Source organism: Pristis pectinata, chromosome 23 (genome assembly GCF_009764475.1).
Source record: "Pristis pectinata isolate sPriPec2 chromosome 23, sPriPec2.1.pri, whole genome shotgun sequence".
NCBI lineage: Eukaryota > Metazoa > Chordata > Chondrichthyes > Rhinopristiformes > Pristidae > Pristis > Pristis pectinata.
In genome coordinates, this window is record NC_067427.1 from 29,402,158 (window position 1) to 29,414,804 (window position 12,647).

Consider the following 12,647-nt stretch of genomic DNA (forward strand, 5'->3'; position numbering starts at 1 on the left):
AGCTTACCCACAACAGACGCAAGGCTCACTGGTCTGTAATTCCCTGGACTATCCCTACTACCTTTTTTGAATAAGGGGACAACATTCGCCACCCTCCAATCCTCTGGTACCATTCCCATGGCCAACGAGGACTCAAAGATCCGCCAATGGTTCAACAATCTCCTCCCTCGCCTCACGAAGCAACCTGGGGAATATTCCATCAGGCCCCAGGGACTTATCTGTTCTAATAATTTCTAACAGCTCCAACACATCCTCTCTCTTGATATCTATATACTCTAGAACATTACCCTTACCAACACTGTCCTCAGCGTCATCAAGACACCTCTCCTTGGTGAATACTGAAGACAAGTATTCATTGAGAACCTCACCCACTTCCACAGCTTCCAGGCACATCTTCCCACCTTTGTCTTTAATCGGACCTACCTTTACCCTAGCCATCATTCTGCTCTTCACGTATGAGTAAAAAGCCTTGGGATTCTCCTCAACCCTACTTGCTAAAGCCTTTTCATGTCCCCTTCTTGCTCTCAGCCCCTTCTTAAGTTTCTTCCTTGCTACTCTATATTCCTCACGAGCCCTATCTGATTCTATAACTGATTTGATGGAAAGGACCAGATTTCCCGAAAGAATTTGCTAAGGCGATGAGGAAATAAAAGTTCATCAATTAGGAAGTAAAATATTCGTGTGGATAGAAGAATGTCTGGCTTACAGGAAACATATAGAGGGCACAAACAGGTCTTTTTCTAGTTGGCAAAATGCAATGAATGGTGCACCATGAGGATCAGTGGTGGGGTTTAAATTTCTTTACAGTTGATATAAGCAACTTAGTTTGAGGAAGCTACCAAGGGTATAATTGCTAAATTTGCTGACGACACAAACATTGGTAAGAAACTAAGTTGTAAAGAGAACATAAGGAAGCTACAAAGGGATAGCAAAAAGTTAAGTAATTGGGCAAAAATCTGGGAAATGGAGTACAAGTAGAAAAATTTCAAATAAAGCATTTTACCTAAATGGTGGCATTGCAAAGCTCCAAGTTGGAATGGATAGATTGTTTCAATGACAAAAGATTGCACTGTCTACTCAAGTATCTGCTGGAGTTTAAAAGAGTAACAAGCACTCGTTTCAAACATAAGATTCCAAGGAGTCTTGACAGGGTATGTAAAGAGGATGTTTCCTCTTGTGGAAGAATCTATAATCACAGGCCATTGTTTAAAAAAAAAGTCACCCACAATACAGAAATAAGGTGAAATTCTTTCTCATGGAGGGTCCTGAGTCTTCGGAAGTCTTCTTCAAAGTGTGGTGAGAACAGAGTCTTTGAATATTTTTGAGGCAAGGGTTATTAAACACTTAATAAGGTGATGCAAGATTATCAATGGACACACAGGAATACTGAGCTGAGAGTACAATCAAATTGACCACAATCTTATCAAATGATAGAGCAGGCTCAAGGGGCCAGTGGACTATTCTTGCTCAGAGAACTTGGAGCTAACTAACCACAAACACGTTGTTCCTGGATTGGAAGCTCCACTGTATCTCAAGGGAAAACAAATAGCCCTGTGGGTATCAAAGTTGAGATACAACAAAAATTAACTATGATCCAAGGAAGAGATGGCAGTTAGAAAGAGTATTGAAGGTCCAGCAACTTATTATTAGAGGTACAGATTCTTTGGTGCCTTTGTGTCTACTCAAACACCCAAGGCTCCAACTACTCAAAATCAAGAATGGTGATTAAGATAAAGGACAAAGAGGCAGACAATGCCTGCTGGATGGAATATGTCAAAGATCTCAACTGCAACTCTATCCTTGACATGAGTGCCCTTGATTCTATACCATTACAAACAATTCAGTCCTGCCTTGCCACCATCTCTAATAAACAATTCAAGGCGGCCATATGCCAACTAAAAATGTAAAACCACAGAAGCAGACAGTATCCCTGCTAACATTCAGAAACTTGGCAATGGGGAACTTCAGTCACCAATCCACGACCTCATCTCTCACATCTAGTACGAGGAGGATAAGCCAGAGGACTTTGAAGATGCCATAATCATGACCACTTTCAAGAAAGGAGACAACCCCAACAGTGGTAACTACAAAAGGGGTCTGCTTGCTGTCAGCCACAGGAATAGGCATCACTAAGGTCCCTTTCAATGGCCAAAGAGATACTTTCCCATTCACAGTGTGAATTCTATCCATCAAGAAGCCCAGTAGATATGAAGCACCATACAACTGCAAGAGGTGATGGTAATGATCCTAACCAATAGGTCCACAAAAGATCCAATATCGTGTAGTCAGTCTGTCACTTTCTAATCCCTCTTTCTTCTTCACTGCACCTTACCTCCAACAAACTTCCTGCTGGAATGGAACTCTGCAAGACCGATCAATATCTATTGCCTCTGGACTGTAATATGCAAGTGAACTGATGTATGCATGTGTTTGGAGGTTGAGCTGCAAGACATAACTGACTCATTCACTGAAACGATTGAGGACGGGCCTTACAGTTAACATCCACAACACCACCGTCCAAAACCAAAGGTTCAAGATGAAGCCCTGGAAACAATGGACCACTTCCCATACCTTAGGAGCCAACTTTCAACAAAGGCCTTGATGACAAAATTCAACTTGAGTATGCTAGGAAAGTCTTGGCTATCTGAGGAAAAGGGTGTTTTAAGAACAAGACATCAAACCTGGATCAAAACACATGGTTGGCCAGGCTACATTGATCTTGGCCCTCATTTTTGTTTCTTTGACTTAGAATGACAAGAGCACTGGAGGGATACCATCAATGTTGTCTCCTGAAAATCATCCAAAGCCTCTGGAGGATAAACTAACCAATATCAGCACACTCTCCCAAACCAACATCCAAAGCATTGAAGTCACAAATCCCAACTCAGCTTTGTTGGGCAGACCACATTGATCACATTCCCAACACTAAACCCCTGAAGCAGGGTCCTGGCATAGTAAGAGACTACCAGATACACAGAGGAAAAGATTCAAGCATGTTCTCAAAATTTCCTTGAAAATATGGAACATCCCCACTAATTCCTGGGAAACCCTGGTCCATGACTGCTCAAAGTGGAGAAGGAACATTCAGATGACACTGAGAACCTCAAGTCCATGTGTCGGAAGCCCACAGTAGCCAAGTGTAATCTGAGGAAGGAGCGCTCCAAGTCCCAAACTACCCACTCTCAATCCCCACCAAGCATCTCCTGCCACAATAAAGGCAAAATCTGTAGTTCCCACATTGGCCTCAGTCATCTATGAAAAAGATGCAAGTCTCAGATGGAAGGCCAGTTCTCAGTGATGAATAACGAGTCCAGTAGTGGAACAAGAGATCACTGACTTCTAGCTCATCTCTCACTTACACATTTCCACGCATAGGCTGGGAAGTCAGGAGTGAATTGACCAGCAAGACCCACCTGACAGTTCTTTACACAACTGGCAGTCAGAAGTGAGTATGGTCTTTCATGTAATATGGTACAGATTTAATTTTTTGGAACCTAATTCAGCAATAGTGAAGATTTGAACAGAACCACTGTTCTTGCTCTGGGTCTAACCTGGGACATAAAAACAGAAAATGCTGGAAACACTTAGCAGGCCTGCCAACATCTGAAAATAGAAATAGGAGTTAAAATTTTAGGATGAAGACCCTTCACAAAACTGCAAGAGAAAAGTTAGTTTTAAATTAGACAGGGTAGCAGAGGGATTGACGGCCAAAGGGAATATCTCTGAAAAAGAGGGTAGCTGTGGTAAGCTTTAAGGTAAAACCATCTGGCTGATTGGCTAATGAGGAAAGTTAGAGAAAAACTAAAGTAACACGTAAAAGCTCTGAACTGCAAATTAGAACTGTAGGAAATACCCATCAGATCAGTGTTAGTGAAGAGAAAACAATGAGTTAACATTACAGATGGATAACTGAATAAAAAAAAAATCAACAATTTTAGGTAACTCACTTTCTCCACTTGCATCAAGATTGGCTGGTTCTATTATGTGTAATCCAACCAAGATGTATAAAATTATGAGACACATCAAAGAGTAAACATAAAGATCCTGCATTAATTTAAAGCAATTGCAGAAAGATGGGAGAAGAGATGAGGAGAAATGTTTTCACCCACAGGGTGAGAAGTGTCTGGAACTCTGTGCCCTAAAGGGTGGCAGAGGCAGAAACCCTCAGCAATTCTATGTGCAGTTGAAGAGCTGTCACTTGCAGGACTGCAGACTGAGCACTAGAAGGTAGGATTAGGCTGGGTATCCCTTTTTTGACTAGTACACGCACAATTGACTGAATAACTTTTTTCTACATTGCAAGTCTTCTAAGATTCCATGGTTATCCCCATTTTTAGGTTAAGAGAGCCTGATATTTCCAAAAATAGTAATAAGCCAAAAGGTTTAGGAGAGTTGGGAGGAGCGATGATTAATGAAAAGAAATCAATAAAGAGTGAGATTATAAGAATAAATTCACAAGAAATAAGGAAGATTGTAAGAGCCTTCAATTTCAAAAAAAGGAGTGGCCAGAATGATTGTCGCAGAAGGATTATAAATATTTCTCGTTAATTTTCATTGTAGATGGGATACCAAATATAACAGAAATGGATGGGAACCAAATGTCAAATGACAATAGGAACATAAATTATTTAATATCACTAGCAAGAAAGTACAAGAGAAACTAAGGAAATCAAAAGATATCCCCAGGAATCCTAGGATTTAAGAGCTGGATATATTAGTTTTATTTTCCAAATTTCCTTGTACTTTGGAGTAATCCTAGCAGATTGGAATGTAGCAACTGTAATAGTACTACTTAGGTAGGTGGAAGTGACAAAATAGGGAACTACAGACCTGACATAAGTTGTGAGAAAATTGCTGCAATCCATCAGTAAAGACATGGTAACTTAGCTATCAGAATATGACTAGAAACAGTCAGCATAGTTTTAGGAAGGGAAAATTAAATTTGACAAAAGTAGAGTTCTTTTGGGATGTTACAAGTAATGTCATGAAGACTTGATAGAATCTAGATGAAACTTCCTGGGCAAGTGTGGCCCTAGGGATTTCATCTCAATTGGAAATGTCAGATACATCCCTGAGTTTGGGCTAAAAGAGGAATAAATGTATGAATTAATGCATTGCATATTAGTACAATAATAAGCACATCAGGACACAATAAATAGGACTGAATTGGCAGATATTTTTTGGAAATAACATGGAAACTATTAGTCTTCAGGAAATGTCTTTGAATTAAATCTCCATACTTCAAGTGGTACATAATTTGAGAGAAATATGTGATTAATCTGGTGTACTAGAAAAAATAAAGTGGAATTGGTGCAGATCGCATGAAGCACAAAAGCATACACAATATTACCATGTTTACTTTTTCTTTACCAAATAATTTTCAGATGTACAGTATAAAATGTAAACAATAACAAAATTATTTATCAAGGAGAATGTCAATTGGACAATTTCTCAATAATGGCTTCATAAGCCTGTGCTGATATATATATTATCTCTGCCTTGGCCAATTTTGTCTTAGTTTTTCCAATGCATGGTTAATTTCCATTCACCACAATAAACAAATGGATGGCTCAATCCATAGCTGCTGCAAAGGATGCAAAAGATCACATCACTGCTGTTGATTTACGGCATATTGGTAAACAGTCATGTGTAATCCAAACAATAGGACCTGAAGGCAGGCAGGGGACGTGGAAGTTGAATGTCAAGCTGCTGACCCCAGAGAGCATCGAAGAACTAAAGAGGGATTACACGAAGCCCCTCTTTGACTCCCCGATTCACTGGTGGGAGGCAACCAAGGAGAACATAAAGAATCTTCTTCCTCAAAGATGTTCAGAAAGCCAGACAAAGTCAGAGGGAACCCTGCCAACTCTAGGCATACTTGCAGCAGCTTCTACTTCTGCAATCAAAGGGGGTGGATGTGAGAGAGGAACTCCAAGAGGTGAAGAGCCAGCAAGCTGGGCTCTTTGCCTCCAAAATCCTCATAGATCACCCTCAAATCCAGAGTCTGCTTTGTGGAACAGGATGAGACATGCTTGCGCTTCTGATTCCAAAAGGTTCACAGGGGGAGCTCTGTGATCCACAGCCTTAAGGAAGAGTATGGCTCAGTAACATCCTCACAGACAGACATACTGAGGATCTTCAGATCCTTCTATGCCAATCTGTATGACAGTAAGACCACTGACAGCACAGCCTCCTAAAATTTTCTGTCCTTTATCACGGAGGTGCTAGACGACAGCAGGTGGGAGGGTCTGGATCAGCCACTGTCCCTGGAGGAGCTGACAGGCTCCATCCGTTCCCTTGGCACAAATAAAACTTCCGGAAGCAACGACTTACCAGCAGAGTTGTACTCAGCTCTGTGGGACCAGATGGGCCCAGACCTGCTGGAAGTGTATAACTCTATGCTTCTGGTTGGCAGAATGTCAGACTCCATGAGGAAGGGCATTATTACCTTCATTGACAAGCAGAAGGGGGAGGAGGAGGGCATCAGGGATTGGAGACACATTTCACTGTTGAATGTGGACTATAAGATCCTGTCCAATGCAATCGCCGACCAGGTCAAGTCTGTTCTGGGATAGGTGATCCACCCAGACAAACCTGTGCTGTACCTGGCAAGAAAATCTCTGACAGCCTTGCACTGCTCAGGAATACCATCGCCTACGTGCAGGACAGAGCGGTGGATGCCTGCCTGGTCACTTTGGACCAGGAGAAGGCCTTCAACAGGATATCACACACATACATGCTGGATATGCTCTCCAAAATGGGTTTTGGGAAGCAAATCAGAAATTGGATCCAACTGCTCTACAAAGATATCTGTAGTGCAGTTCAAATCAATGGGTGGGAGACAGACAGTTTCCCCGTCAAGTCTAGAGTAAGGCAGGGTTGTCCACTCTCCCATGTCTTTTTTGTGTGCTGCGTAGAACCCCTTGCTGAATCCATCAGGAAGTCAAGTCTGACTAACTGAAGGTGCAGGGAATCTGGTTTGGAGGGCTAAGGCACGTAACAAGAATTGGCTGGAGCAGATTAGGAAGATAAAACAAAAATTGGGTTTGTGGAAATGGCATTCTGTCAATAACTGGGAAGAACTTGGTCATCAGGTGCGACATGCTCCAAGGGCTGCTGTACTTGGCGCAGGTATGGCCTGCCCCTCGCTTCTCTGCCTTGGCAATCACCCAGGATGTCTTCCAGTTTATCTCAGGGTCCAAGGTGGAGCAAGTCCAAAGGGTCACACTGCACAAGTCCCCTGAGAATGGGGGCAAAAGTGTACCCAATGTTGCCTCATCCTGATGACCACCTTCGTGTGTGGCTGTATCAGTCGGTGTGTGGATCCAAAGTATGTAGGCACCAAGTATCACTACGTACTGAGGCTCTGCCTGTTCCTGGTGTTGCAGGAGATAGGCCTGGCCCCTCTACCACATAATACCCCAATCAGCTGGACATTGCCACACTACCTGCCTTTTGTGGAAGAGTTCTTTCAAGTAAACACCTTTGACCACAAGTCCATCAGGCAGTGCCCAGCACGGAATGTACTGCAGACACTGCAGGACAGGGACACTATGGATTCTCTGGGTTGGTTCCCAGTACAAACAGTCCAAACCATATGGCAGAATGCCTCATTGCCAGATCCAACCAACACCAAGCCCTCGCTTAGCTGGTGGTGAGAGGTGCCCTCCCAGTCAGAGCTTTCCTCTACAGACGACATATCACCCCCAATGTACGCTGCCCTCAGGATGGCTGCGATGGGGAAGAAACAGTCACCCACCTCTTTGCAGACTGTGGATTTGCTAAGAGGGCAAGGAGAAGGATGCAAGGGTCCATGTCCCAGTTCATCCCCAGCAGCTATGTAACAGAGGACTCTCTGATCTACAGGCTGTTCCCGGGGGACACACGCCTAGACAGACATCAAGTGCTGCTGGAAGGTCATCAACTTGAAGGACGGCCTTTAGTCTGCCCAAAACTTGTTGGTCTTCTAGCTCAGCGAGATGTCTGTAAGGGAATGCTGCAGACTGGCACAGTCCAGGCTGCAGGAATATGTGCTGAGATACGCACTGAAGCTTGGTGCAGCCAATGCCAAGGCTCTGTGGGGAAGGTCCACAGTATAGGCACCTTCTGCTACCACACATAAAGGGGCAAAGGTGGGTGGGGAAACCCCTCGAACAATGAAAGGGGTATCACCTCAGGGAGCCACATGAGTAGCAATAGTGCTATGTTTGTTTGTGTGTAATTTTTTCTCTTTAAAGTCTGACACTACTGAATGTAACAACCATGAACATAAAGGTTTTTTATTCTTCTTTTGTATGTTTTATTTCCTTTGTATATACTTTTAATTATGAATAAAGTTTAGTTTTGAAATAAAAAAAATCCAAACAACATAATTGTTTCAGCACCTGAAGTTACTGATCTATTAGCACAACATTTTATGCTGGTGGGTGCCGTAGTATGTCTCATACAACTGATGGCAATCCCAATATAAACCTGGCATTTTTGTTGTAATGTGCATTTCTCAGATGCTGTCTTCAGTAATCCAATAATCTAATAAATTCGAAGTATGCAATGGTATTGCTGCTGGAAAACTACACCCGAATCTTGGGAACCACCAATGTAAGCAAGCCTAAATGCCTGCAGAGTGAAATTCCTGTCTCTTTCCTTCTTCGTTCTGGACAAGCCACAAACATGAGAAGGGACAACTCTTGCCACTCTCAAAGGTTGCTCTTTTAAGATACAGGGTGCTTAAGTGTCTTGGAACTCCTGAATGACGCCATATATTTCTTCTGCATGTCTCAAATAATTTGAATATTATAGACTGGTATATTTTCAACAGCAGGAAAGAGTATTGAGCCCCTTAAGTTGGAAAATCTTTTCTTACGTGGTTGAGAGTAGGATCTCAACGATACAAGTTTAAAAAAAACACATATTGATAACATCTTATCATCAATCATAGAAGCATACAGCATGGAAACAGGCCATCAGGCACCAATCTCTGGGCTATCAAATAGCTATCTTTACTAATTCCATTTCCCAGCAATCGACCCATGACCTTCCATGCCATGGTGCTTTAAGAGTTTAAGTACTTTGTAAATATTGTGAGTGTCCCAAACAATAGAACCAACATACTATTTTAATTTGCAGTCATTGTGGTTACGTAGGAAAATATGCCAATCATTTTATGTTCAATGATGTCTCACAATACAAGTGATGGGTTAGTTGTTTCTCGTAGTTTCAGTAGAGATATTTATGTTGGCAAAAATGCTGGGAAAACTTACAGCTCTACTTCACATGGCTCATGCTATCTTTTACATTCTCTTGAGTAGATAAATGAGGATTTAATATATCACTTGAACACGAAATATTTAGCACTACATTGAAATGGCAGCCTTGATTATATGCTTAGATACGTCAATGGATACGGATGAACATAGTTTGACTACTAATAAACAAGAAAATAATTACAACCATAAACTGAATTGAATTCATCCAAATTGCTATAATTGGATGCTATCTTGTTTAACACAATAATTATATTACTTACTATCTTTATTCATTCTCGGAATTGCTTTGTCAGACTTGTACTATAAATAGAAACAAAAAAAATTATGAATCAGATGAAGGTGAAACATACACATTGGTATGTAGAACCTACCACACAAATCACACATTAATTAAGCCATATACCTATATTGTTTATTATATTCTTGATTAGTTTTACCTTGAGCTAAGTTTGATATACACCCATGTAAAGAGGTAACAATGGATTTTTGTTCTGGGGTTCCAAAATAATTGAGATAGGAAGGGCAAGTTGACAATTGTGGCATAGCTGCCACATCTGCAAAGTCTGCATTAGATTCTTCTGCTGGACTGGACAGGCTACAGTAAAATTTCAATAATCTGCTATCTAACCATCTAGGAGTTATGATGGTTCAGGATCTGTCACACTATGTAATGTTTGCCGCGTCCCTTTTCAACTCCCCAGGGCCCTGATTCATGAGTTCCCCTTCCACTTGCCCCTGTTCCTAGGCTCCTTTCGATTCACCACATTCTTCCATTCCCCTTGTATTCATTGGGCCCAGCTCCCATACTTCCTCCAAATCACCAAGCATCAGTTCCCACTCTACCTTCGCACTTGGCAGTTCCAAGTCCCCATGCTCCCTCCAATTCGCTGGGTACCTGGTTCCCACCCTTCCTTCCACTTACCAGGGCCCTGGTTCCCATGTTTCCTTCTGGCTCACCAAGGCCCTGGTCCCGTGCTCCTTTCAGATTTGCCAGGCCCCAGTTCCCAGGCTATCCTTTAAATTTACTTGGTTCACCAGTACACTTATTATAATACTATGTTAACATCTTAAAAAAAATTAAAAACGTGTTGGGATATTAATAAAACACATCCAATAATCTGGAAAATGTTCTAATCCAGACCATTAAAGTCCCAAAGCATGCTAGATTATGGGAGTTTTACTGTCGTATCAAATTGTTGAAGTGTCACCTCATATTTGACATATAAAATCTGAATTGGTGATGACTAACCTCATGAAAGAAAAATTATCAAACAATGAAGTTTTCCAATCGATGCATTTTCTAAACAAGGAACATCTGCCACAAAATGTTGTCTAGATTACTTAGGGAAGTGACAAAAGATAATACTTTAATCACTTTCCAGTGGAAAAGGACATTATTTGAACAAGATGTACACCTCCCTGAGGTTGGCACATTAATTAGTACATGAAACTGGTGTCAGCAATCTTCATATCAACTCTGAAAAAACTTGCTGAGGTTTACTGTTCAAATGGTATTTAACCACAAAAGTATATCCATACATGCAGGCTGGAGTGCCAGCAGCCCAGACTTTTGAGAGGCCTAGGAAATATACTTCAGCTGCTCCAGACTCTCAAAAATAATTGAAACACATTTTTAGTAGGCTTTTCTTTCATTAATTGTGAAACCAATCAGAGCTGACGCTCTACAGTATCCAAAAATGGCTACTAGGGTCCATATTAAGATAAATATCTGTATATCTACTTCAGAAATATGTGGTTAGTTTGGACACCTGGTTATGGGGTTGCTTTAGAATCGAAACAGCTATGTCACCAATACTAACATAGTGGTAAGTAATATGAATCTCATTTAAAGTTAATTCAATTCTGTTAACATTAAGGGAGCACACTCAAACTTATCCCCACTAAATGCATAGTCCATTTAACATACCCCTAAGTAAAGTGCCTGAGCTTTTGTGTGTGTTCTGTGGTCTGAACCACTCACCTTCCTATCGACTATGATCACAGACTTAGCAGTAGTATTTGAAGACATAAACCCAGTGGAAGCCAGAGAAGGAATTGAACCTGAAGTTACTATGGAATTCAGATTTGAAGTCAAACTAGAAGCTGAAGATACAGTAGGATGTTCATTGATAATTATTTCCAATGCAGGAGATGTAGGTGGAACATGAGCTGTTATATTCTCAGTTTCAGTCCAACCTTAGATCAAAATTAGTTACAAAAGGTCAGCAATCAAACTGCAAATAACAGATTAAATGCACAACTTAAACTAGACATGTGGCATATCACATTATTAAAATTTAAAGTAGAATTTGAAAACATTGGTCAGACACTATTTCACACATTGAAACATGCAATGAAATAACAATCCTCGGGGAACCATCCAGTTTCACATGATGCCAATGATGCTGGATTTCTCAAGCAGATTTCATGAAAGAAAATGTGCCTTTTGAAGGCACCAACTACATCATTTTCTTAATAGCACACATTAAATATGAATTATGATTATCACACTTATTGAACAAGAGTTTTTACTCTCTTGAAGCTCAGAAGAAACCAGAAGAGAACATTTAAGAGTGCATACATTCTTGTGAGATTATGTGTACTTTTTCCAGATTTGGTTACAGCTGATTGCAGTGAAACAGTGTAATGAAAAAGTGAATTACATAAGAAATTTAGCACATTTGATGATTCAAGAATGAGATTTTAAAAATGACGTAGTGTTATTTTATCTTCAAGAATCACCAATGGTATTCCTAGGCGTACTCCAAGCTACTTGTACGGCCTTTATTTTTCTTGTCATAATTTGCCATTGCATAGGTACAATGCTAAATGTGTATTTTTAAAGAAGTCATGCATGTCTTTTTTTTTAGTTGAGTATGGCAAAATTGGTAGTTGATTTTTACATTATATGACTGAAATAGTTCTTTTAATACATTATGTTTTATTATAAGAGGTTGGATATTTAGAAATAGTGATATTGTTACAATTGTATAGGGCATCGTATTGGTGAGGCCACACCCGGAATACTGTGGACAGTTTTGGTCCTCTTATTTAAGAAAGGATATTATGACATTGGAGGCAGTCCAAAAAAGATTCACTGGAATAATTCCTGGGATGAGAGAACTGTCTAATCAGGAGTGGCTAAAAAAAAAATCTACATTCTTTCAACGTTTTGAAGAATGAGGGGGGAATCTTATTGAAAAATACAAAATCCTGAGGGAGCAACAACAAAGTAGACATCAAGATGTTTCTACTAGTGAGAAAATCTCTGAGAGTTCATAGTTACAAGATTAGGGGGCAATCAGTTAAAGCTGAGGTGCATGGGAATTTCTCACAAAGGGTTGTGAATCTCTGAAACTCCAATTCAGAGGGTTGTGGAGG

General features: G+C 40.7%; 1 protein-coding gene across 1 annotated transcript in view; it reads right to left on the reverse strand.

Annotated features, from left to right (window-relative positions):
• The window catches only part of LOC127582304 (uncharacterized), a 204,348-nt gene that overhangs the window by 180,498 nt on the left and 11,203 nt on the right, over positions 1-12,647 (reverse strand). The window contains exon 2 of the mRNA XM_052037483.1: positions 9,527-9,566. Within this exon, the coding sequence (XP_051893443.1) occupies positions 9,527-9,539 (13 nt within the window). The 5' untranslated portion in view covers positions 9,540-9,566. The remainder of the gene's footprint in view (positions 1-9,526; positions 9,567-12,647) is intronic.